At 39.6% G+C, this 22,305-nt stretch overlaps 1 protein-coding gene across 1 annotated transcript; it reads left to right on the top strand.

Annotated features, from left to right (window-relative positions):
• Positions 1-758: 758 nt before the first annotated feature.
• slc9a8 (solute carrier family 9 member 8) lies at positions 759-21,921 on the top strand (the record flags this gene model as incomplete). The annotated part of the gene is made up of 16 exons (XM_079239852.1): positions 759-985; positions 1,704-1,885; positions 2,988-3,068; positions 4,144-4,202; positions 11,034-11,117; positions 11,701-11,802; positions 12,001-12,035; positions 12,843-12,986; positions 15,511-15,652; positions 15,739-15,844; positions 15,956-16,072; positions 16,151-16,233; positions 16,327-16,438; positions 16,765-16,985; positions 17,766-17,912; positions 21,366-21,921. 16 exons carry the CDS (start codon positions 759-761, stop codon positions 21,477-21,479), a joined length of 1,956 nt encoding a protein of 651 aa, XP_079095978.1. The 3' UTR covers positions 21,480-21,921.
• Positions 21,922-22,305: the final 384 nt, after the last annotated feature.

Below are 22,305 nucleotides of genomic sequence, written 5' to 3'. Positions count from 1 at the left end.
TGTGTGTGTGTGTGTGTGTGTGTGTGTGTGTAGTTAGTCTACTTGTGAATATGCTGCATTCAAGCTTGATCAGTAAATACAGCTATTTCAGTGGGGATAATACTAAAATCTTTGTAATTACTGGTATTTTGTATTTTGCTATTAATTACAAACGTGTGTATACACTAGTGTAGTTGTAAAATAAAAAATGGACAAAATGGATTTTGTCTGATACTTAAAGAGATATGACAAAAAATTGTCCATATAAACTATTGTTTTTCAAAGTGAGGTACAATACCGTTCCCTGTGCTCACTCATTAGCTATCTTCCAGCTTTAAAAAAATAGTCTCTTGGAAAAGTTCTTCCTCATTTTAAATTTATTCATTTATGAATCCTAAATTTGGAGTTTGCAGTGGCCATTGAATGCAACGTCAAGCAAAGAGAGCGATCAAGCTTTACGAAACTGATTTATGGGAAATTGAGGAAAATAAATCTCTGTTACTGTCTAACTCTTTGATGTATTGTCAATAAATAAGTCATCCACAACGAAAGTAAGATATGTAAAACATTTTCTACAAGAAAAACCCATTTACCTATTCTGTTTTTTTCTCTCTCTCTTTCATCCTCAGCCCAACGACGAATGTAAGACTACAAATCCCGGCTGAACCCTCACCAGGAAGTAGCGTCTTGTCAACAGAGACACGCAGATGTCGAAATGAATCTTTCCGTTTTATAGAAAAGATTGCTTAGCTTTCGAGTTTAAAATCATTTCACTGAGAATGACAGGTGCTTGCTTTAAAGTTTTGACTTTGTCCATTTTGCTGTTTTTCGTACATCTATGCATGTCAGAGCAAGCCAAGAGAGACAACTCTTTGGACCTGCAGCAGGATACCGACAGCAAACTGGGAAATACACAACTTAAGGATAAAATTCCAGATGAAACCAAGCTGGCACATAATAACAACGAAGATGATCTTGACCCAGAGAAGCATGAACAGTCTATCAGGTCAGAGCTAACAAACATATTTGGTGCTGTTATTCTTTACCTTAGCTAGCATACTTTAATAGTCATCAGATTAAGCAGGCCACCTGTATTGCTTTGACGAACAACTTACAGACACGTCATCATCCTACGATGCCACATATTTCCATGTTCGTTCCTGAAAAATAAATTTACTACATATATTTAGGAATCGGAATTGTTTTTACAGCCTAAAAACTTGGATTTGTAAGTTTCCAATGGCTTCATTTTTGCATGCCGTCCTATTAGCAATAAAAGGAAAAGCAAGTGAACCTTAGTGAACAGCAATAGTTAAACAGATTTCTCAAACGCACCCAAATCTATATATTTGCAGTCGTTTGGCAATTAATACTTTTCTCATGTTGGTCATTAATAAATGCTGTTATTTAAGATCATGGGTTAGTTTTTTTTGTTTTTTGTTTTTTTAAAAAATTAATTTATTCATTCCAACAAAAGACCCAAAAACTATACCAAAAGAAAATAAAACTGATCATTTTGATGTTGCATCATCAACAAAACATTATATAAAGAAGCTTGATAAAGGAGTGGGAGGAAATATGCACTTTAACTTTATTTATTCTAAATGACAAGTCTTTGGTTATATTAAGGATGAAACTAAAGTTGTAAACATCTAAAAATAATGTGCCAAAATAATCTTCATACCAGACGTCAACATGCCTTTGTTTGTGACTGTTTTTTGCAGCAAGTCCAATGACACCACTGAAGTCTATAATGAGAACCTCCACTTCGCAACAACGGCCACCAAGCCGACTACACCAGCACCCCCGACACCGAAGCCCATCCTGCCCGTACAGACAGGGGTCAAAGCACAGGAGGAAGAGCAGTCCAGTGGGATGACCATATTCTTCAGCCTGCTTGTTATTGGTTGGTCCTTATTTAACTTTACTGAATTTTGGTGTCAAACCACTGTCTATTTTTTATTTTTTTTGTTATGTTTTCTGAAATGCTTTGCAGCTGACATTTACTTCTCGTGCTCTTAGAGAAGTTTGCAAAGCAGAAGGAAATCATTTGTCTTTCAGGTTATGACAAATAATCTGGCAGATGAGTTTGTGGGTTCATTTATTCTTTGTACCACTTAGTCCATATCTGGATCTGAAGCTGAACGTATGCCAGGAATTTGTTATTAATAAGCAAGATAAATGCTCACTGTGGTAACACAATAAGCTAAACTAAGCTCTACTCCTGCTAATGGAAGAAGAATCTTCAGCCACTTTGCTGTTTCATGAGATTGTGTTTGCAGACAGAAAGATGTTGTGAAAGATGTTAAAGATAAAAATGTGGTTAAATTTTTTGAGTGCTTCATCAGACACATAAAAGCCCATTTTGCATGTTAGGTTACTTTCCAAAAGTAAGATTAAAGGGTAAAATTCATTTTCTGTAAAGCCCAAAACTTGATTGTAAATTAGTTTCAAGGAACCTGCTTGCAGAAAAAGCAAGGTTATTTGTATTCTACAGTTAATACCAGCTCATCAGTAATCAGAGGGCAGTGAATGAGAAACCATCTCAAAGTGCAGCCATGAGACCACAGGCCTAAGTAGCACTTCCTGGCGCTTCCTGGCTCTCCCTTCCTTGGTTATGCATACTTTAATTTGGCCACGGTTTAACATCTACCTTCATAACAACACTTAGGTTTTATCAGCCAGTTCTCAATTTTTTTCAGTTTTGCATGCACAATGTCTGAGGCCCATTAACTGCATTCATTTTTAAACATCATGCATATCCTGTTTACTTTATTGTGATTTGTAGTTTTTTTTTTTAATACATTATGCATCGACCCAGCTTAGTCTCCATAGATAAACATAACTGTTATCATGAGCTAATTTCATGGATTAATTTGGAACAGTTATCTTTTATTGTGATTTCTAACAACTGTATATGACCTGCACACAACACAGTCCTTTACAAATGGATGCATTTGTCAAAAAAATGTCCATTTTATTGTCTTTTCCCTCTTTTCCCCTCCCAGCTATCTGCATCATATTGGTGCACCTGCTAATCAAGTTCAAGTTGCATTTTCTTCCCGAAAGTGTGGCCGTTGTCTCCCTTGGTGAGTACTGCTCATGTAATGCAACGTTGTGCACACATATGACTCCTGGAATGTACCATGTTGCTGTATTTGACAGCATCTCAGGGTGTTTTTTTAATGTAGGAACAATTTTAGTGCAACCTACAGAAGGTACATCCTCTCACGCAGCTTCTGCAAGGTGGAACATTCAGCTGTTTTTTTTTTGTTTTTTTTTTGCTGTGAGACAAAGCACAGAGGCAGGCGAGATAAACTTGTTGCATCATCAAGCTGGCAGCGCATCTAGTAAATTGTAGTACCTTACTGCCTACATTTGCGACTTTAACTTTAAATGTTTATTTCAAGCTGAGCAAAGTCGAATACAGGGATGATTTTTGCAGCTATAAAGAGCTCAGAAATGCCTTGTGATTTGAAAACAAACAAACAAATAAAATTCTACTTGATATAAAGCTCTTCTGTCAGGTCACCTCAGGTTACCTCTTCCTTTAATTCCCTCCATTGTCTCCCTCCATCCGTCCTGACCCTGAAGGGCTTTTCCCCTTGCATGGCCAGCATGCTTCATGTGCGACAGTGTTTGTATCACTGCGTGGAGCAGGGTGCTCTGCTGCGGAGAGATAACAGTCTGCTTACAAATCAGGAAGGCCGGTTTTTCCTTTCTCACTTCTTCCTCTCTCATCTCTGCATTGTCCATCTTACTCTGCTTTATCCCCCGTCCATCTCACAATATCTGCAAGTCCTGCACACTGCTTTTAGGCTTTTATTTAATTTCTTTTATTATCTTCTCTGTTCCTGTTTTTTTTCCCTCTCCCTTTTGCCCTTTACACAGCTTTGTTTCCCTTTTAATTACTGTTCCACAGGGATCTGAAGTAAGAGAGCTGAATGTCCAGAGGGACTTTGTCAAAGACAAAACTCAGACAATAACATTATATATCAAACTTGTCCTTGAACTGAGGTGCTGGGAAATTGCTGGCCACCCTTTATTTAAATAAAATCCTTTTGTTTTTACGTATTTGTTTGTGCGCATGCATTGAATATTTTATGAAGGGATGGTTTGAAATACTTAATTTCTCTCATGTTGGATGTTTCTTCACCTTTTCAGGGATTCTAATGGGAGGCTTCATCAAGATCATTGAGTTCCAGGAACTGGCCAACTGGAAGGTATTGATTTTTCTCTTTTGTGAGCAACCAGATCAAAATGTCCCGTCTTCTTTTCACACAGGGATGTTTTATAAAAATATAGAAAGAGAAGCACTGACTTGTCTTGAGCTGGACTATGGAGGGCAGGGACTGCATCGAGTGCAGAGCGTGTAACTTTTCCTCTTTCAATGATGCAGTTTGCTACTCTCCTCATTTTCTGGAAAACCCCCGCCCTCCCTCACCAAATATGGTATCCGTGGCCCCTGTGCTGTATTTGTTTATATCTTCTTTCAAATCTCATATTTTCTTTGGTGCGGCATTCATTTTCCGGTTACTCCGTCACTAATCTTATCTAATCATCTCCACTTTATTGCCTCATAGTGACACACATCACTCTTTGCTTTCTATCGCTTCCCATGAGCCCTTTTTTTTTTTTTTTTTTTTCTGTTCTCGCAGCCTTTAATTAACATTCCTCGTTTTCTGCCAGTTACACGGAGAACGAATGAACAAGTGAAGTAGAGGGAGGGCTTTAGAGAGAGTGGGGAGGGGAAAAGAAGGACAGGTTGTGTCAATGTTTCTCACACACAGAGTTGCATTGTTTTTTTTGGGGTTTTTTTTTTTCTTTAGCTTGGGAGGCCCTAGGGTGTTGCTGAGTCATCGACACAAGTAACCAGAGCCCCTGCAGCCCCTCACCCCACATTGCCTCTTCCCGTGAATCTCCAGACACTCTGTTTCAGTGTTTTAGCTTTCAGGATGCAGGTCTGCTCACCTGTCAGGGAGGAAGCCATCGGCTTCATGAAGGGTCACTCTCTTATTGCTTCATGAGAAATACGGGGTGGAATGATGTGAAGTTGCACGAGCTGCTTGACATGAGGATCGATGCACTTAGTGGTTCATAGGCCTTTAGAGAATTAAATAAACCCAAGTTATCATGTAAATCCATCATGTATGACCTCTTTGCTTTTGAGGTTGCATCATGCAGCAAGCTCAGTGAGTAACAGAGCCAGTGGCAACATAGATTCTGTCAGCTTTTATTTCTTCTTAATTTATGTGGAACTGCTAATCTCTTCCCCCCCCCCCCCCCCATTCCTTTTTTTTGTTTATTACTGGTCAGTATTTTCCACCATCACAGTGAATAGAAGGCATCTGCTCTCCCAATTGATGGGAATATCATGTATGTTGACATTTTGGCCAAATGTTTTATGCAACTTTAATGATGGGACCATCTCGGTCTTTAACTGGGTTGCTTCTGAAGTTCACCCACCCGGCTGATCCAGCAAGCCTTTAGGCCTGCCCTACAAAACCATCAAGATTGTGCAAACCCTTTAGGCAGCAGCATCCTGCCATTGGTGGATTTGCTCGCAAATACCTTATCTTTACTAGTCATTTGTAGCTACAAATTTAAAGCTAAATTATTATTTTAGTGGTATATATTCAGGTTTTTAAAAAAAAAAAAAAAAACAAACAAAAAAAAAAACTGAAACATTTTTTTCCACTGACAGAGGGAACATGCAATGCTTGGGTTTATTTACTGTAGTTTTTCCAGTGGTAGTTTCATTGTATGTTGCTAATCGGCTTGTAAAATGCAATTCTCAAACCTTTATATACTGTATGTACATAAATATATGAAGAGTATTTTAACTGATGCATCACAATCAGTAGATTTGCATTTGCAGAGAACATGCTCATGACATTGGCTCTACAAAATAGAGATGCACAAGTCATAATGTCAGTTTCAAGTTGAGCGATGAAGAGCAGGGACTGACTTACTGAGGAGTCTCAGACATATGGTCCTCCTTGTTGCCCATACCTTTGTGTCATAATGTGTTGTATTTCCTCGTAAATATTAATGGTTGAGCACTCCTGCAGGACTGGCTGCTGTCTGTACCTGCCTTTCTGCAGCACTTCTTCTCTTCAGCATGCTCATTCAAACCACCATTGAGTGCAGCAGTGAATTAGTGTGTGTTTCTATGTCTTAAGTCTATGATAATTCTATTTTGTGCGGTGTACCAAGGAGCATTGCTGTGAGAAACTAAGTATAAGATAAGCAGCAGAAGATGGATAGATGGATGGAAATTAAGTATACTTTTTAAATTTTCATTCATTTAGTTTGTATTTATGTAGTTTTCTAACTGCTGGACTGTTGACAGCTGGAAGCTACGAAGAGAGCAGACCAGGACGGAGTTTTAACAGCTTAACCATAGCTCTACATCTGAATGCTTTTTATGATACTTCTTTACGTTTCCAGATTCATTCTTAAAGCACACAACACTTTATATGAATGGGTTTGGAAGGAGAGCGCAGCGCCCACTGCATCATAAGCAGCAGCTTAGAGTGTGTTTATTTGGGACATTACTGTTACAACCTGGGCTGCACTGAGCTGGATGCAGTTCAGGATCAAGCATGTCATTCAGGTTAAAATGAGTTAATTCCAGACAACATAGTGTCTGTTTGCAATCTGGAAGATCTAAACAGCTTAAATGGTTAAACTGGCAAATTACCAGACACTGGATCTAGTGGTTGGATGTCACTGTTGGGCTGACAGACCCTGAAATGGTCACTGTGTCGGTGCAGCTTTCAAGTCTAAAGTCTCCTGAGCTGCTGTCATGGCCTGGGAATGACACAAGCCCACACCTTCTGTGCTGCTGCTTATTTCCTCCTCATCTATAAAAGTAACGCCTGGCCTTTCCTCTGGCAGCTTGGCAGATTCATCCTGCATCCAAGTGTGCCGTAAGAAAAAATAGCTTTTTCCTGGATATCTTTTCAGTCGCCTTGCAACTGCTGTCAAACTTGCAGACTTCCTATGTGCACCCTCCCCCCAGCTCGGTGCCCTATCCCCATGGTGATCTAAATGCATACCGCATGCTATGTGAATGCTGCTTAACATGTCTTTGGACGGGCTTTTCAGCATGTTATGATGACACAGAGCTCTGATCCTAGATCAGTGATTCTCAGCCTTTTTTTGAGCCATGACCCCCAAGATAACATCCGTTGGTTTTCAAGACCCCCCCCCATGGGCCTCCTGACTCCTAGTTTTAAAAAGGCTGTTCTAGATTAATAACCCGTATATGATCACTCAAACAAAAGTAACACCTCTCTTCAGCCCTTAAGGTTGGAAATTTAGCTCCAAACTCATTTTCGTAGAAACGAGCCATCTTCCATGCTGCGCACCGGAAAACATTGTCCTGTATCTGCAACCAGCCAGAGCACTTTATTTAGAAATATGTGTAAGAAAACTTATTAATTATATAGTTTGAGTCACATATCTAGCTAAAACAAACAAACAGGGCAAAAATAGCAGGAATGATTTAAAAAAAAACAAAAAAAAAAACGCTTGGAAATTTCCATTTCCAGACTTTACTAGCAGCCTTTATTTAACCAGCTCTCCTCCTTACACTCCAATGTATGAACAGAAGCCTTTCCCTTCTGTGCTTTTTTGGTACTTGTTACTGCTTTTCCTTTTCTGTCATCTGCCCATTTCTCCCCTGTGCTCTGACACAGATTGAAGAAGAAATAGCTTGCTCGTACAGAGTAGCACGCTTGCAGGATCATGTCTACTAGGCTGAGCGCAGAGCAAAACAGGTGAATATATTTACACCGCAGATGATAGTTTTAGTGTTCACTCCGTTAAATTGTTCTAGTCTGCACTGTAATATATGGGATCATCATTTTCCCCCTCTGCAGCTGCAGCGGTGTGTTTTAAGCCCCAAAGGGCAGCGAATACTTTTAATAGATGTCTCCCTCACCACAGAGGGAGAGAGACTGACACATGGAGAAAAGTTTTAATTGTGGTTTCAGGGGCCTTTTTCCCATGTGGTGATGTCACTGGCTGTCAAAGCCGAGCCTCCGGGGAGCTTGTACTCTGAACGATGTTCTCTCCAACCGTCCCACTCTTTTTTTTCTTTTTTTTTTTTTTTTTTTTTAAACTGTTATCTCTCGGCTCTCTTTTAACCGCGTTCCCTTCATCTTCTGCATTCATCTTTTTCATTTAGTCTCTACCTCTGTCTCAGCACTTCTAAAGAATATACCGACCCTCTGCTCGTCGAGTTTACTCACTTCATCTTTCCTTCTCTTATACTTTTGCTGCTGTCTATTAATATATCAGTGTTTGAGAAATCTCATCATCGGTGTTGACTCTTCTGCTTTGCTCATAGTTTGTGATCGGTTCATTACATTCTGACCCAAAGTCTTGTGCTTCGTCTTTCAGCACGAGTTTATTTATCAACAGTTTTAATCAGAGGTGCATCTTAAAAATACCAAACACTTTTCTTTTTCTGCCTTTCTCCTTCAGCTCCTGCAGTGTCCCGAGGACTCCTGCTTCATGTTGTTTTATGTCACTTCAGTTTGACAGTTTTAACGTGTGGGAGTGTGTCTAAGTTCTTTTCCCTTATATTAACATAAAGTTTGACACCACCTAAAGCCAGTGTCTTTTCAGAAATATTAAGTGCATATTCTGATATTTTTCCTTACTGAGCTTTAAGTAGATGCCTGTGTGAAAAGGCAGCTTGGTGTTTTTCTTATCGCTGCAGTTTGGCAGTGAAACGTACATGTATGCGTGTGTGCTGGAGTACAGCTGTAGATATGATATGGTAGTGCATGCCTGGTATGCCTTCTTAAATAAAAGGCGTTAAGCTGGATATCTGGTAGAGATGAATGTCAGGGTAGTAACTTCAACTCTGGTAACCTGGAAGCGTTTGTTGTCCTAGTTTTCCTGAAAATTTTTAATGCATTATTAGTTTAAGTAAGCAATGGCATTGCCTTTTAACTCAGCATAAACCCTTTATAGGCTGTCCTTTATGCTTGACCTGCTTTTAAGAGCTGTTAGCTATAACACTGTCAGTTTTTCCTGAGAAATGCTTGGTTTGAGCGAAAAACTACAACCTTTACAGTAAAAAGTCTGCGTCAACATCAGTCATTTCCATCATGACTATGAGTCATGAATGATTAGTTACACAGGGATTGGATAAAGAACTCATAAGATTGTTAAAGTGGAACTATTATGTGCATTTCAGGCTAATTTATTTTTATTTCTGAGACCAGAAGGGCTGGGATTGATCGAGTTATTGTCACAAATGGCTTTATTTACTTCAGACCGACCCTCTCCGTAGGCTGTCAGATCAGCCTGTGGGCAAAACGAGTGGATTGAGACTCTTCCGCATTAAGCCCCGCCTCCCGCCACTGCACTACATCGGGAGCGCGCACCACAACTGCTTTCGCCGTCATTGTAACATTTCATAAACAGAAGGATTAGGCTCATATGAACTCAATAAAAAAAACAAAATTCCATGTCAACACATAGCATACAGCCCTACATGTTGGAACCTGAATCAGACCCTGAAAACAAAGTGGAAAACAGCAACCCACAGCAACGAATGCAGCAGGATGTCTCTCTTTGGTAAACTCACCAGCCATCGTTGGAAATAACTTTATCTGACGTTTTCCACCCGCCTGATGTATTTGTACATGCCCTAGTTAACCAGTAGAAGGTAACCAACCACCGAACCTTATCCCCCGGGACGTCACAAGGATTTCCAAGTAGAAAAAACTCTCTAAAACGACGCGCTTTTCACCGCCACGAAAACCGAACGGAGAGAGTGCTGGAACTCAAACTCAAACATGCGTTTTCGGTGATAAAAAACAGCGTCGTTCACATGTCTGATGAGGATTCAACACTGTAACACTGTAGAAAGCTCAGAAAACTCCAAATACCAAAATAGCACCCCTTTAAACTGTTCTAGATTTTTTTAAATTGTTTCCTTTTTTTTTTTCTTTTAGTGTATTAAACTTTTTGTCACACTGACTGGTTATATTTTGATAAACATCTATAATAAAAAGTTAATTACATTTATGTCAACAATCTGAGAAGTAAATCATGTTGTTATACGTCTTCAGCTCTTAGCTGTGCTTTTATGAAACTCCTTCAGTACTTTTTAGGAAATGTGGAAGTAATTATGTCCATTCCCAGCTGCTTGTGGGGTTGAGATTCACACTGTACCAGCTGTCAAAACTGGCTCTCATTGTACAAAGAGGAAGATTGTTGAGCGGGAGCAATAAACACGACCTCCTCCTCCTATCTTTTTACAGAAACAACTGCAGCCTCTACCAGGAAAAAGAAGACTCCCACATATTTGTTCAAGGATGCAGTGTGTATTAGACGTATATTACTAGCATAGCACATGCATAGAACTCCTACACCAGTGGCTACTACACGAACACATGGTGCATCACGCACACCAGAGTGTAACACTTTGGCACATGATGCCAGCTCCTGATCTGCGAGGCCGGCCCATTTAGCTGAGAAGCAACAATGATTTCATTATACTGCTGAAATAATCACAGGGGTCACTGGGATACTGTGTGTGCATGTCTGTTTGTGAATGAATGAGAAACTCAGAGCTGAACCAAAAAAAAAAAAAAAAAAAAAGAGAAGAGAAGATATTCCGGGATTCGCATTTCTGCTTTGAAACCGTGTCAGAGAACATTTCAGTAATTTAGTCAGAATGCATGTATGAATGGTACGTAGGTTGGCAGGTATGGCCCCCGGCGAGCACCTGACATCTGTGTTAGCTTGTCATGCCGGAGTTAGCTTGGTATGATGAAGGCCTGCAATAGCTCAGGCATTTTCTCAACACCTTAAAGCCAACATTCACATTTATTTTATTCTAAAACAGCATGTAAATGCTCGCATTTCCCCCAGATTCAACTTAGACTGACTTGATATGCTCCCTTTACGTCATCAGTTTGTTATTAATGCTTAGCCGTCAACTCCAAGATGAATGTCTTCCATCTGTTTACGGTAGTTCCACTTGATATTGAAGTATGTGTCACTCTGTGCCTGTCCTTCTTCCAAAGGAGGAAGAAATGTTCCGGCCCAACATGTTCTTCCTGTTGCTTCTGCCACCCATCATCTTTGAGTCTGGATACTCTTTACACAAGGTACCGCAGAACGTGTGCTTAAAGTTGTGCTTTCAGACAGCGTTTTCAGAAGGACACAACTCTTATGGTTGCAGCAATTGTTTTTCATAAATTAGCACGAATAAGTTTCTGCTTGCCTTGTTAATTCATTTGTGCAGCAGGAACTTTTAGTAAGTTATGGTAAAATTGAAAATAAACTGGAAAGCAATGCAGGGCAGCCATGTCCAGGCTGCAGTACTGACGGTCTGTGTTCCTGTTGGTTCCACTCAGGCAATCCCACCTTCTTCTCTGACCGTCTAATAGCCGACAGGCAAAAATACGGAACGCTGGGCTTAATAATAACAATCCACAGCACATTAGACTTTTTCTTTTTTTTTTTTTTTTTTTTTACATACAGTCTGGTATCGCAGACAATGCTTAAAAGGCTAAAAAGACTCTGATCCTTTCTTTGTAATTTATTATGTTCAAATTGAAATTGACATTTTTCGCTCTAACTTAACTGTGCCCTCAGTTTTGGTTTCAGGCTGGCAACATGTTATGTAACTGTGTGATTTGACATGCTATGTTAAGTCCATGAATTTGAGCTGTGTCTACGTGTGTTCAGGGTAACTTCTTCCAGAATATTGGCTCCATCACTCTGTTTGCTGTGATTGGTACTGCCATCTCTGCCTTCATCGTCGGAGGAGGCATCTATTTCCTTGGCCAGGTGAGGATCGCAACCTAACCGTCCTTTCTAGGAACAGCACGTTCTTACAAAGAATGTTAACTACATGCCATCAGAGAAGTATTCAGCAATGTGCTGCTATTAGAACTCGCATCGCTTTGCGGATTCTTTACTGTCAAAGAATGTTGGCGTCTTTTAGATCTGATACGTTTCTTTGTGTTTTGTTCCACTTTATCTCAGGCTGATGTGATCTATAAGATGACCATGACTGATAGGTGAGTGGTGGTGCTCCTTTCCAGCTGTCATTCATCTGCATTAGATAGTTTACCCCCAAAGAGCTTCCCTTCTCCACCACATGATTTAGAAGGAAATTGGATAATGGCACTTCATACTTGGATCCACCCACTCCCACAGACAGTCCCACTGTAAGCTAAGTCCTCTTGAGCTAAATAATTGATTGGTTAGCAAATTCCAGACAGTGGGATGATTTGCTGCCAGACATAGATTACAAAAACACAGCACGTAGCCTGCACACCCATGTGCTTTTAGGTTGAACTCTGTGTGCACATGATAACGTGTGTTGACTAAGAGTCCGCATGGCTGTGACTCCTGTTTTTTAAGCTGGGCCTTTACCTGTTCAAGTTCCTCACCAGCAAGGAATCCCATTTGTCTGTGTGTTTTTAGCTTTGTTTGTAGGATTTGTCAGAAAGTACTCAAGAGGATTTTAATAACATTTGAGGTGGAATTCAGGACATGGAAAAGAGCTAAGAAAGAGCTGATTGTACTTTTTGCGGAAAAATTCCAAAAACAGTCCAGGATTTGTCCCCATAAACATCTGACATGCAAGCACTCATTTCTGCTCACAGACCTCAGGCACTTTTGAATTTCTGCTTAACCGTTTCCCTTTCACCTATAATAAGTCAGTTGTAGGTTGCAAAACCTGTTTGTGGTGTGTGTTGATTGCGTTTCCATTTCACTTCCCTTGCTGCCCTTATGTGAACAGTTGAAACTGTAACTGCCTGTAAAAATGTCACTGTTGAATTCAATTTTTCTCTGTCTCAACCCTTTCTACCACGATGTAGCTTTGCCTTTGGCTCTCTCATCTCTGCCGTGGACCCTGTAGCCACCATTGCCATATTTAATGCTCTCAACGTGGACCCGGTCCTCAACATGCTGGTTTTTGGTGAAAGCATCCTCAATGACGCCGTCTCCATTGTCTTGACCAAGTAAGAGTCTCTGTCCACTCCCTCCTGCCTTGTATAGTTTACATTCCACATTTACATTTGTCTAGGTTTTTACCACCAGCAGCACAGAAGATGACATGCAAAGTGAGTGTGAAAGAAAAAAAACATGGGTGCAAAGAACCTCTGTTGCCAAAATTTTGCATGGACAGGCAGGTATTTCCATCTTATAAATGAATGGTCACGCATTATGATGCCCCTATAACTTGTATTTAGATGGTATAAACAGAAGGAAGTATTGGATAAAATATTCCCTGTGATCTGTGTGGTTGAAGCAGCCATATTTCTTTCTTTCCTTCTTTGGATGAGGAACTAAAATGAAGTAATGCCCAGTGCCATGCCAGTGTATCCTTTCCAAGGAAAAACTCATGTGGAGACTTGTTCATTGGTAGGATTCAGTTTGTTTCTACGTGCTTCAGGTTTCACTAGTCGTGCTTCTGTCACCTCAAATGGGATATCATCTTGCCGATATCATCTTATCCGTTGCTTCGCCAGTTTGTCATCCTTTTTTTTTTTTTTTTTTTTTTTTTTTTTTTGGGTTTTGTTTTTTTTTAATTGTCATTCAAACACCACAACAGAGTTGGAGTCCAGGATGAAATTACTTTGCAACATTTCATAGATAAATGCAGCATAAAAAGATCACCTGAAACCAGAATTTGTGACGGTTGAAACAGATTAGGAAGTTAACAAAGGACCTTGGTAAAAGTAACTTTCGATATGGCAGGAAATACTCATGAAAACCAGGATGTAGACTTACTGTAGCCTACAGATTTAACTGTAAGCAGACGTGTTATTACTTTATTTTTTGTGGAGGTCTTGGCTGTATAAATGCGCCTTATTGTAATCCAGTTTATCTTATACTACTGCGAACTTCTTGTTTTTGATAACATTGTTTGCCGCTGTTTCATTTTTTTTTTTATCCAGCTGTATAAAACATATCTAATTTTTTGCCTGACCTCGTGAAGAGTTGACATAACCTATCAAGGTTGGATTATTTGCCTGAGTACAGTGAAGATTGAACACACAATAACAACAAATTCCTCAGGAAGGTGACGATTGGATATGTTGTAGGCAGGCCTCTGAGCTCCTGTACCTTACCTGGTTTACACACACACACACACACACACTGACCAGAAGACAAAAGTTATGCAAACAGGCTAGGTTATCTTGCATGGAAAAAAGGCGTCACCCCCTCTTGATTAAAAACTGGTTTTGTACTCCTGTGATGTTTATCTCATCAACTGGAACAGTCCAGGTGCTGGAATAATGGCATGTCGTATGAACAGAAACTCAACTCTTTATCTGTTTAGACAGTTTAGTTTTACACAAGTCACTACACACTGTGAACTTAAGATGTATTTATTTAGTTCTGTTCAAACAAAAATTTGACTTGTGAGACGAGTTTTGCTGAAGTGGCTAGTTTGCAGTTTCTAAGTGTTTTTGGCAGTCTGTCCTCCATTTTTGTGTTTACTTTAAGGCTGCCTAATTTTTCACTGCCAGTTAAATGTCTAAAGCAATATCAAGTGTCTGCAAGCCTCTGTAGGGTAAATGAGAGCATGAATAATAGAAACACAGAACTGGCTTGGCAGTTTGTTGTTCGCACCTCATATGGGGACTTTCTTGGAAAGCTACGTAATAGAATGACTTGCCTGTAATTCGAACAGCTGATGCCTTTTCTGGGGAGTTTCTAGTTAAGCATTACAATCAGAGTAATTATTATGTAGTTTAAGTAGTTTAAGCTTGGCAAAAAGCTCTCTTTTAAGGAGTTTTATTAGTAGAACTTTTTTTACGTGAGAACCAAAAAGATAAAAGAAAATTAAATACAGTTGCAATAAGAAGTATACATAAAAAGATACCGACAAAATATAAGTAAGTAAAAAGCTCAACCACTAAAAGCCATAGAAGAGTCCAGAACCTCTAGAATGAATTGTACAAAAACAGTAATATAGGTACCAAAATATGTTTTTAATAGTGAAGTTGGAGTGCAAAGATGGTGTGAATGTAGCATGACGTGACTGTCGAGGAACGCACAATCCAAATAATTCTCAATAAGGAAGATATAGAAAATAAATATGCAAGCAGCAAAGGCATGAGAACAGACTGTAAGAAAAAAAAAAAAAAGAGTTTTTCCTTTTCATTGTTTTGGTGATTTGTTTTATTTGACTATGTGCATTATTTCTTGATAAATTTCTCATCACAATTCATCCTTGACGTAGTTGTGAAAACTAAAAGAGTACATCTAAAAATATTTGATTAAACACATTTGTTTCATTTTTTTTAGTCTCTATCCCTTTTGCACTCTTTAAATTCAGGGAAACTGTGAAATGATGTAGTAGTGATGTTTTGTCAACAGCTTTTTCATGTTTTGCACAGTGTCGCTTTCGCTTTCTCTTTTATTGATGGAGTGTTTCTGCCCCCTAGCGTCACATGGTGGTATTGCAGCACAAAACGTGTTTGTTCACACTTGTCATATTCTCTCTCTTTTTTTTTTTTTTTTTTTGTCCTTCAGCACAGCCGAGGGTTGTTTTTCAAGCTCTGACAACTCCATGGCAACAGGCTGGGACACATTTTGGCAAGCGCTGGGTTATTTCCTGAAAATGTTCTTTGGTTCTGCTGCACTGGGAACCCTCACTGGACTCATTTCCGCTCTTGTATCCACACTGACTTACTGAACAAACAGTTTCTGTCTGTCTGTATTTCCCTCTTTGGTGTGAAAATCCCCTAACTCACTGATCAGTTTCTGAAACACTTTGATCTGAGGAAGACACCTTCACTGGAGTTCGGCATGATGATCATCTTTGCATACATTCCCTACGGCCTGGCTGAAGGAATCAAGCTGTCCGGTGGGTGCAGGCATAAACACACACAAATTGCTACACAAAACTTACAAAAAATTTAGGATGCTTTCATTTCCCACTGACCCCCACCTCCCCCCTAACTTTCTTCCACTACAGGAATCATGTCTATTCTGTTTGCCGGGATCGTCATGTCTCACTACACCCATCACAACCTGTCTCCTGTCACCCAAATCCTCATGCAGCACACATTGCGCACGGTGGCCTTCATGTGCGGTGAGTGAAACTCTCTGTTTCCGCTTTCTTTTAACGTCTTTGAAAAGTTTCAACTCTATTTTAAACTTCTTCCTCCAGAGACTTGTGTGTTCGCCTTCCTTGGTCTCTCCATCTTCAGCTTCCCACATAAATTTGAAATCTCTTTTGTCATCTGGTGCATTGTAAGTGCTCTTCATTTAGTTGTTAGAACTAAGCAGAATGTGATTCACACTCCCGTCTTCACTCAGATATGACAATCATCGTTTTTTCTGCAGGTCCTGGTTCTCCTTGGTCGAGCAGTGAATATCTTCCCTCTGTCCTTTTTGCTGAACTTTTGCAGGGACCACAAGATCACACCTAAAATGATGTTCATCATGTGGTTCAGCGGTAAGATGACACAGAAACCATGAACCCACAGTTATCATTTAGTGAGAATGTCAGACAGTCAGCTGTACATTACTGCCCTTGTCCCCCCAACATTGTGTACATTTATGCCTCAGTAAACGAATGGTGGAAACATTTTTCCTTTCTTTTTTACACTGTGCAGATAGTCATATTTAATACATGAATAACAAACACATTGATTAGTGTATTATATAACTATAAATAATCAAGCATACAAATGTCCAGTTTTTTTTTTCTTTTATTTTTTAATAACAAGTTTTAATTATACATTTCTTTGTAAATGTGCAAATTTTTTCTTTTGTTTTCAGGCCTGCGTGGTGCTATTCCGTATGCCTTGAGCCTTCATTTGGGCCTGGAACCCATTGAGAAGCGGCAGCTAATTGGAACCACCACCATCATCATTGTGCTCTTTACCATCCTCCTACTCGGGGGTGGGACCATGCCGCTCATCCGCATCATGGACATTGAAGAGAGCCAGTCGAGGCGTAAGAACAAGAAGGATGTCAATCTCAGCAAAACACAAAAAATGGTAAAGCATGCCCCCCTTCTGCTGCATCTGAGTTGATTTTCTTTATTGGTAGCAGCTACGCCGTCCTCTCATCTGCTATCAGACTAGTTTCAGAGGGAGGGAAACATCAAAGGGTTGATTGTGCTTTGTGAGAGGGCCACTGAGTCTGCGCCGAGCGCTGCACTCTCCTCACACAGATGCACTGCCTTACAGCTGGCACTGATGCAATCTCCCAGACACTATAAAACTAGCTATTGTGTTTAATATTTCAGCTAACTCGGCTGGCTCGAACGCAAGATAATGGGTCATTCTTTTGAAATGCAACCTACCACGGGGGTCACTGACAGCATGTGGTCGGGTGTCTGCATGACTTATGCATTCAGCATTTGCATGCTTGATGTTTTCTGAAAGGAAATTGCGCCTCAAGGTGCCAGCAGCCAGATCAATCGACCCGCCTTGATGTAATTCACTCTGTTTGGTCCTTTTTTTCTTTTACCCTGCTCTTAGTTTTTGTGTGTGTGTGTGTGTGTGTGTGTGTGTGTGTGTGTGTGTGTGTGTGTGTGTGTGTGTGTGTGTGTGTGTGTGTGTGTGTGTGTGTGTGTGTGTGTGTGTGTGTGTGTGTGTGTGTGTGTGTGTGTGTGTGTGTGTGTGTGTGATATTGATACCCCACCCTCACTTTTTGTCCAGTGATTTCAACTTTTCCCTGCATTCACCTCCCTGCTTCCATGTTTTTCACCAGATGCTTTTGTTTTTCTTTTGACTTCAGTCCTTTCTTTCATTCACCGTATCTTTTGTCTCCAGGGTAACACCATAGAGTCAGAGCATCTGTCAGAGCTGACAGAAGAGGAGTATGAGGCTCACATCTACCAGAGACAAGATCTGAAGGGCTTCATGTGGCTTGATGCTAAGTACCTTAACCCCTTCTTCACCCGCAGACTTACTCAAGAGGTAAGAGGGACAGAGCTAGAAATCCCATGTCACGCTGAAGGTCACATAATATTGTTCCCAAACCTTTCCGAATGTTTCATTGTTTTCCATTCATACTGCGTTACTGTCACCCCAGCATAGCAGCCATGCAGTAGATTACCACTTTGTCAAAGGTGATGAAAGCTTGAGGCTGTCACTGGCATCTGTGACTGTGATTTAATTTGTTCTCAGATGAACAACAACGCTTACTAGATATTTGCAGCCCCCCCCCCCCCCCCCCCCCTTTTTTTTTTTTTTTTACACTGGAGATAAAGTGCTGCATTGATGTCATCATGGAGGGAAAACAAATCCACTGAATTGTGCCTGTTTGTGCTAATGGAGTATGCCTTCTGGAGCTGCTCTTGTTTAAAAGTGCATAAAATGAGACTGGGTGTGAATTTATTAAAGAAGTCGGCTTTAAATTGATTTAAACCTGATAACTTGCTGTTTGCTCAGAAGGGACTGAAGTTTAATGAACGCTGAAAGCAGGTGTAAAATGTGCAGCATTGTGTTGGACATGCAAAAGCAGCAGATCAGAAGAACGAACAGGTGAAGTTCCAGTTTATTTTGCACAGATATAGCATTCAACAAATAAACACACAAGTCAAAGCAGAGCCACTAAGACACACCATCTGTAACAGTGGATCTACGTGTCTTAAGATGACGTACGTCTCCTGGCCATGGCGGAAAGCTTCAACTGGTTAGAGTACTGGGACCTCTTTGGGTCTGGTATCAGCATGTTATAAGATGCCTTCAGCAAAGCGAGCTGTGTGTGAATTAGGTCTCTGTGGATCAGACTCTTCATGGCTGATGTGGATGTTGCATCAGGTTTCCCAGAAAAAGATTTAGTCATATGGAGACTGTCAGTAATGTTCACCTGTCAGTGGTTTAAGACCTTGTGTCTCCTCAGTCCAACGTGTTCACTGTTAAGCTAATAAAGTCATTAAGTTGGTGGAATTACCATACCATATATGTACAGGACCTTTATGTTTACGCGTGTGTTTATTTGTATAAAAGTGGCAACATCTTAGCCAGCATGGTGCCAAAATAAGTGCGGTTGTTTTCATTGTCACACAAACAGTTGTCATGACAACCACAACTGCATAAGTCATATTTTGTTTTCATTCACACTGCTCCCATCCTCTCATCTATCATATGTCTAAGTTTGAGCAGCTGACAGACCTAAAGAAACACACGCGCACATCCCCAACAGATAATCTGCTGAAGGGAAAATGACTTGTTTACTGAAACATTACAACGTCTCAAGCAGGTAACTGGATTTGGAGTACATTACTGACTCTGTAGCCCTGCACCAATAGTCAGTGTGTAGCTTTTGCTTATAGAGCCCAAAAAGCCACATGATTATGTTAAAGAGCAAGTTCACCTTCATTTCATTCTAAGTTTGAACATTTAAAAAAGATCTGATCCTTACCAAGTCTTAAAAACAGGTAAAAGCATCCTCAGAAGAAAAACAATTCATAACATAATTCATTTAATCTTTTTTTTTATTTAACCAGAGTACCGCCTTACTGCTTCCACAGGAATTAAGAGGCTGAGTCGCAGCAAGGTGCTGCAAATGTGGTACTGTTTATTAATCAGTGTGAGTACCTCTGGTACAGCTGAGGTTATTGGCAGTTTCCTGGAGTTTATCTATCTTAGTGCTGCAGCTTTGGCTGCCCATCATTTTGGGAAGGATTATAAGGTCATTTTATTCTGCAGTGAGAAATACTTTTCACAATGGGAAACATTCAGGACAGATGCTAGGTACTTGTGGATGTCTCAGAAAATTCACTTCAAGGTCCATCAATGGCCAGAGAAATGAAGCTAAAAGAAAAATAAATAAATAAGACTAGCGCCACATCTCAGACTCTCAGCTTGCAGGTTAAATGTTAAAGTTTGTATCAGTCCAGTTAGTATAAACAACTGTAGCTTATTGGAGTGATCAGAGAGATTAAAGCAGGGCTGAGATTGGAAATGAACTGATGTCATCCTCAATAGCTGTTTATGTAATCATTTTATGTTTTCCAGATATCAACATCATTTATTGCTATCAAACTGCATGCAGCCCCTCCCCCTCCCCCTCTACATCCACAGATAACCAAATGAGTATGCAGGGAAGCCAGGCTGCTTTACGCTGTGTCTGCCTGAGTGCTTTTTTGCAATATGTTATTTTTATTCTTCAGAAAGCATTTGGCTACTAAACTAACCACAGGAGGGCAGTCAGTTTTTGCCAAGTAGAAACTGTCAGGCTGGCAGCTGACAAAACTGTCAGTTTGAGGGGGATCGTTGTAAAGAGGGTATTGTGTTGCTTCACAGTGATATATAATTTGAATAGATATGGAAGTGTCAAATTTTAACACCAAATAAGGAATTGTTTTTTCTTCTCTTTTCCACTGTGGGATAATGCATAAAACTATTCATGAAGGGGTTTATTTTCTTTAGACAGCTGTATTTATAGGTATGGTGTCACTTTTTCCTTTGATATTTTTTTTCACTTAATGTCATCTCAGGCCACTTTACACACACACACATCAGTTTGAGCCAATTCATGAAAATAGTTTTGTTAGGGACAACCAACAGATTGGATCAAACCTTGACATTGATCCAGTCTCCCATCCTGAGCATGCACACGGTGATAGTGGAAAGGACAAAACTTTCTTTTCAGGGTCAGATTATTCTTAGAGATACAGAGCATCCTGGGTGAACACTTAAACTGTTACATGAGTGTATTATCAGATATTTACTGACATAAAATGGTTGTAGTATGACCATTTTGAAGTAAAATATAATGTGCATTATCTGTGCTGCATGTTTTTGCTTTTGTTTTGTTTTTTTTAAATGAGTTTAGCAGTTTTTCTGAATTTATCCAAGACCCTCTATTCGGTCATCCACATTGATCCATCACTAAAGCAAGGGAGAGTTTAATTTACATCTGCAGTCTGGATAAATAGGCCATCTAGTCATAGTTTACTTTTTCCTAAAAAGGAGTTTGTTTGCAGTTTTGAGTTTTTCTTTGAAGTTCTCATTTTGTATTTTCCCTATCAGAGTTCATCTGTAAAACGGGAATTTTTAAAACATTTGCAGTACTGAACACAACCCCTAAAGCATTTAGTAGTAATGTAATAAATGTAGTTACGATTACTCTCTAAATAACTGATGCAGATTTATATAATATTGGAGCTTGGCTGAACTGACATTATTATTATTAATATTATTAGTATTATTATTAATAATAATTTCAGTGTTATTATTGATTATCATTATTATTATGTATTTTATTTTAATAAACATCTAACAGTATTAATAAAAACAAAGTATTAGGAGCTATATAATGTTTGATCTCCCATCTGTCATATTTATCCACATCTGAGCATGGAATCATTATTGTATGTTTTTGTTCTTACACACTGGATGATTTTCACTGTTGTTATGCAGGACCTTTTACGTGGCAGGATCCAGATGAAGACACTAACAAACAAGTGGTATGAAGAAGTTCGTCAGGGACCCTCAGGGTCTGAGGATGACGAAGATGAAGCAGAACTGTTATGAACCCGTTCCGGTCATACGGAAACAAAGAACAGACTTTGCGTGTTCCGGACGCTGCATGTGTCTGTCTGCGAAGATGAGCAGTCTTCTGCAAAGTTGATGTTACACGTGCAATTCAGTCACCGCCTGCGGCAAGATCGCTACACGGCGCGGCAATATGTGAAACTATCTTACTGATGAAATGGGATTTGAAAGTTGTCACACTGGATGAAGAATGAAAATCTGTGAAAAAAATACTTATTACGAATGCCATATGTCAGTCTAGTTGCTGAAAAGCTGACTGGATTAAGGAGCTCTGCCTGTTTTTCTGAGCCACACACAGGAACCATTTCCTGTTTATCTGAACTTTTGGATCCAAAAGGGAAGCAGCAAAGAAAGTGACATAAATTTTCTTATGTAAAGAAACACTGATGCACCTCTCCTCTCTATATTCACTCATCTTGACATTTATATTTCTCCTAATGTTTTAAGTTACGCTTCGTTTAAGTCCACTGGAAGTTCAGTTTGGGAACATTTTTGTTTTTTATTTTATTAAATGGGAACATTTAAATATGCTGCTGAAGGGCGGATTTTAAAAGTGAGGTTTGTAGTAAAACACAAGTTGCATACTTTTTGTTTAATTTAGATTTAATTCATCCTTTGCCTCCATATTTGTGTGCTGTAATAGATTTGAGGTAATTTTTAAAAAAAAATCACATATTCATACATATGTAATGAAGATGAAATAGAAATGATGAATGAGGTGCCGCTGCACCCCTCAGCAACTGAGATAGAGCTGAAACCAGCTAAACATGGTGGAGGAAACTAATCATTTTCAGCACATTAAAAA

The sequence above is a fragment of the Telmatherina bonti genome, assembly GCF_933228915.1.
Source record: "Telmatherina bonti genome assembly, chromosome: 4".
NCBI classification, from domain to species: domain Eukaryota; kingdom Metazoa; phylum Chordata; class Actinopteri; order Atheriniformes; family Telmatherinidae; genus Telmatherina; species Telmatherina bonti.
This window is presented reverse-complemented; position numbering and strand designations above follow the sequence as displayed.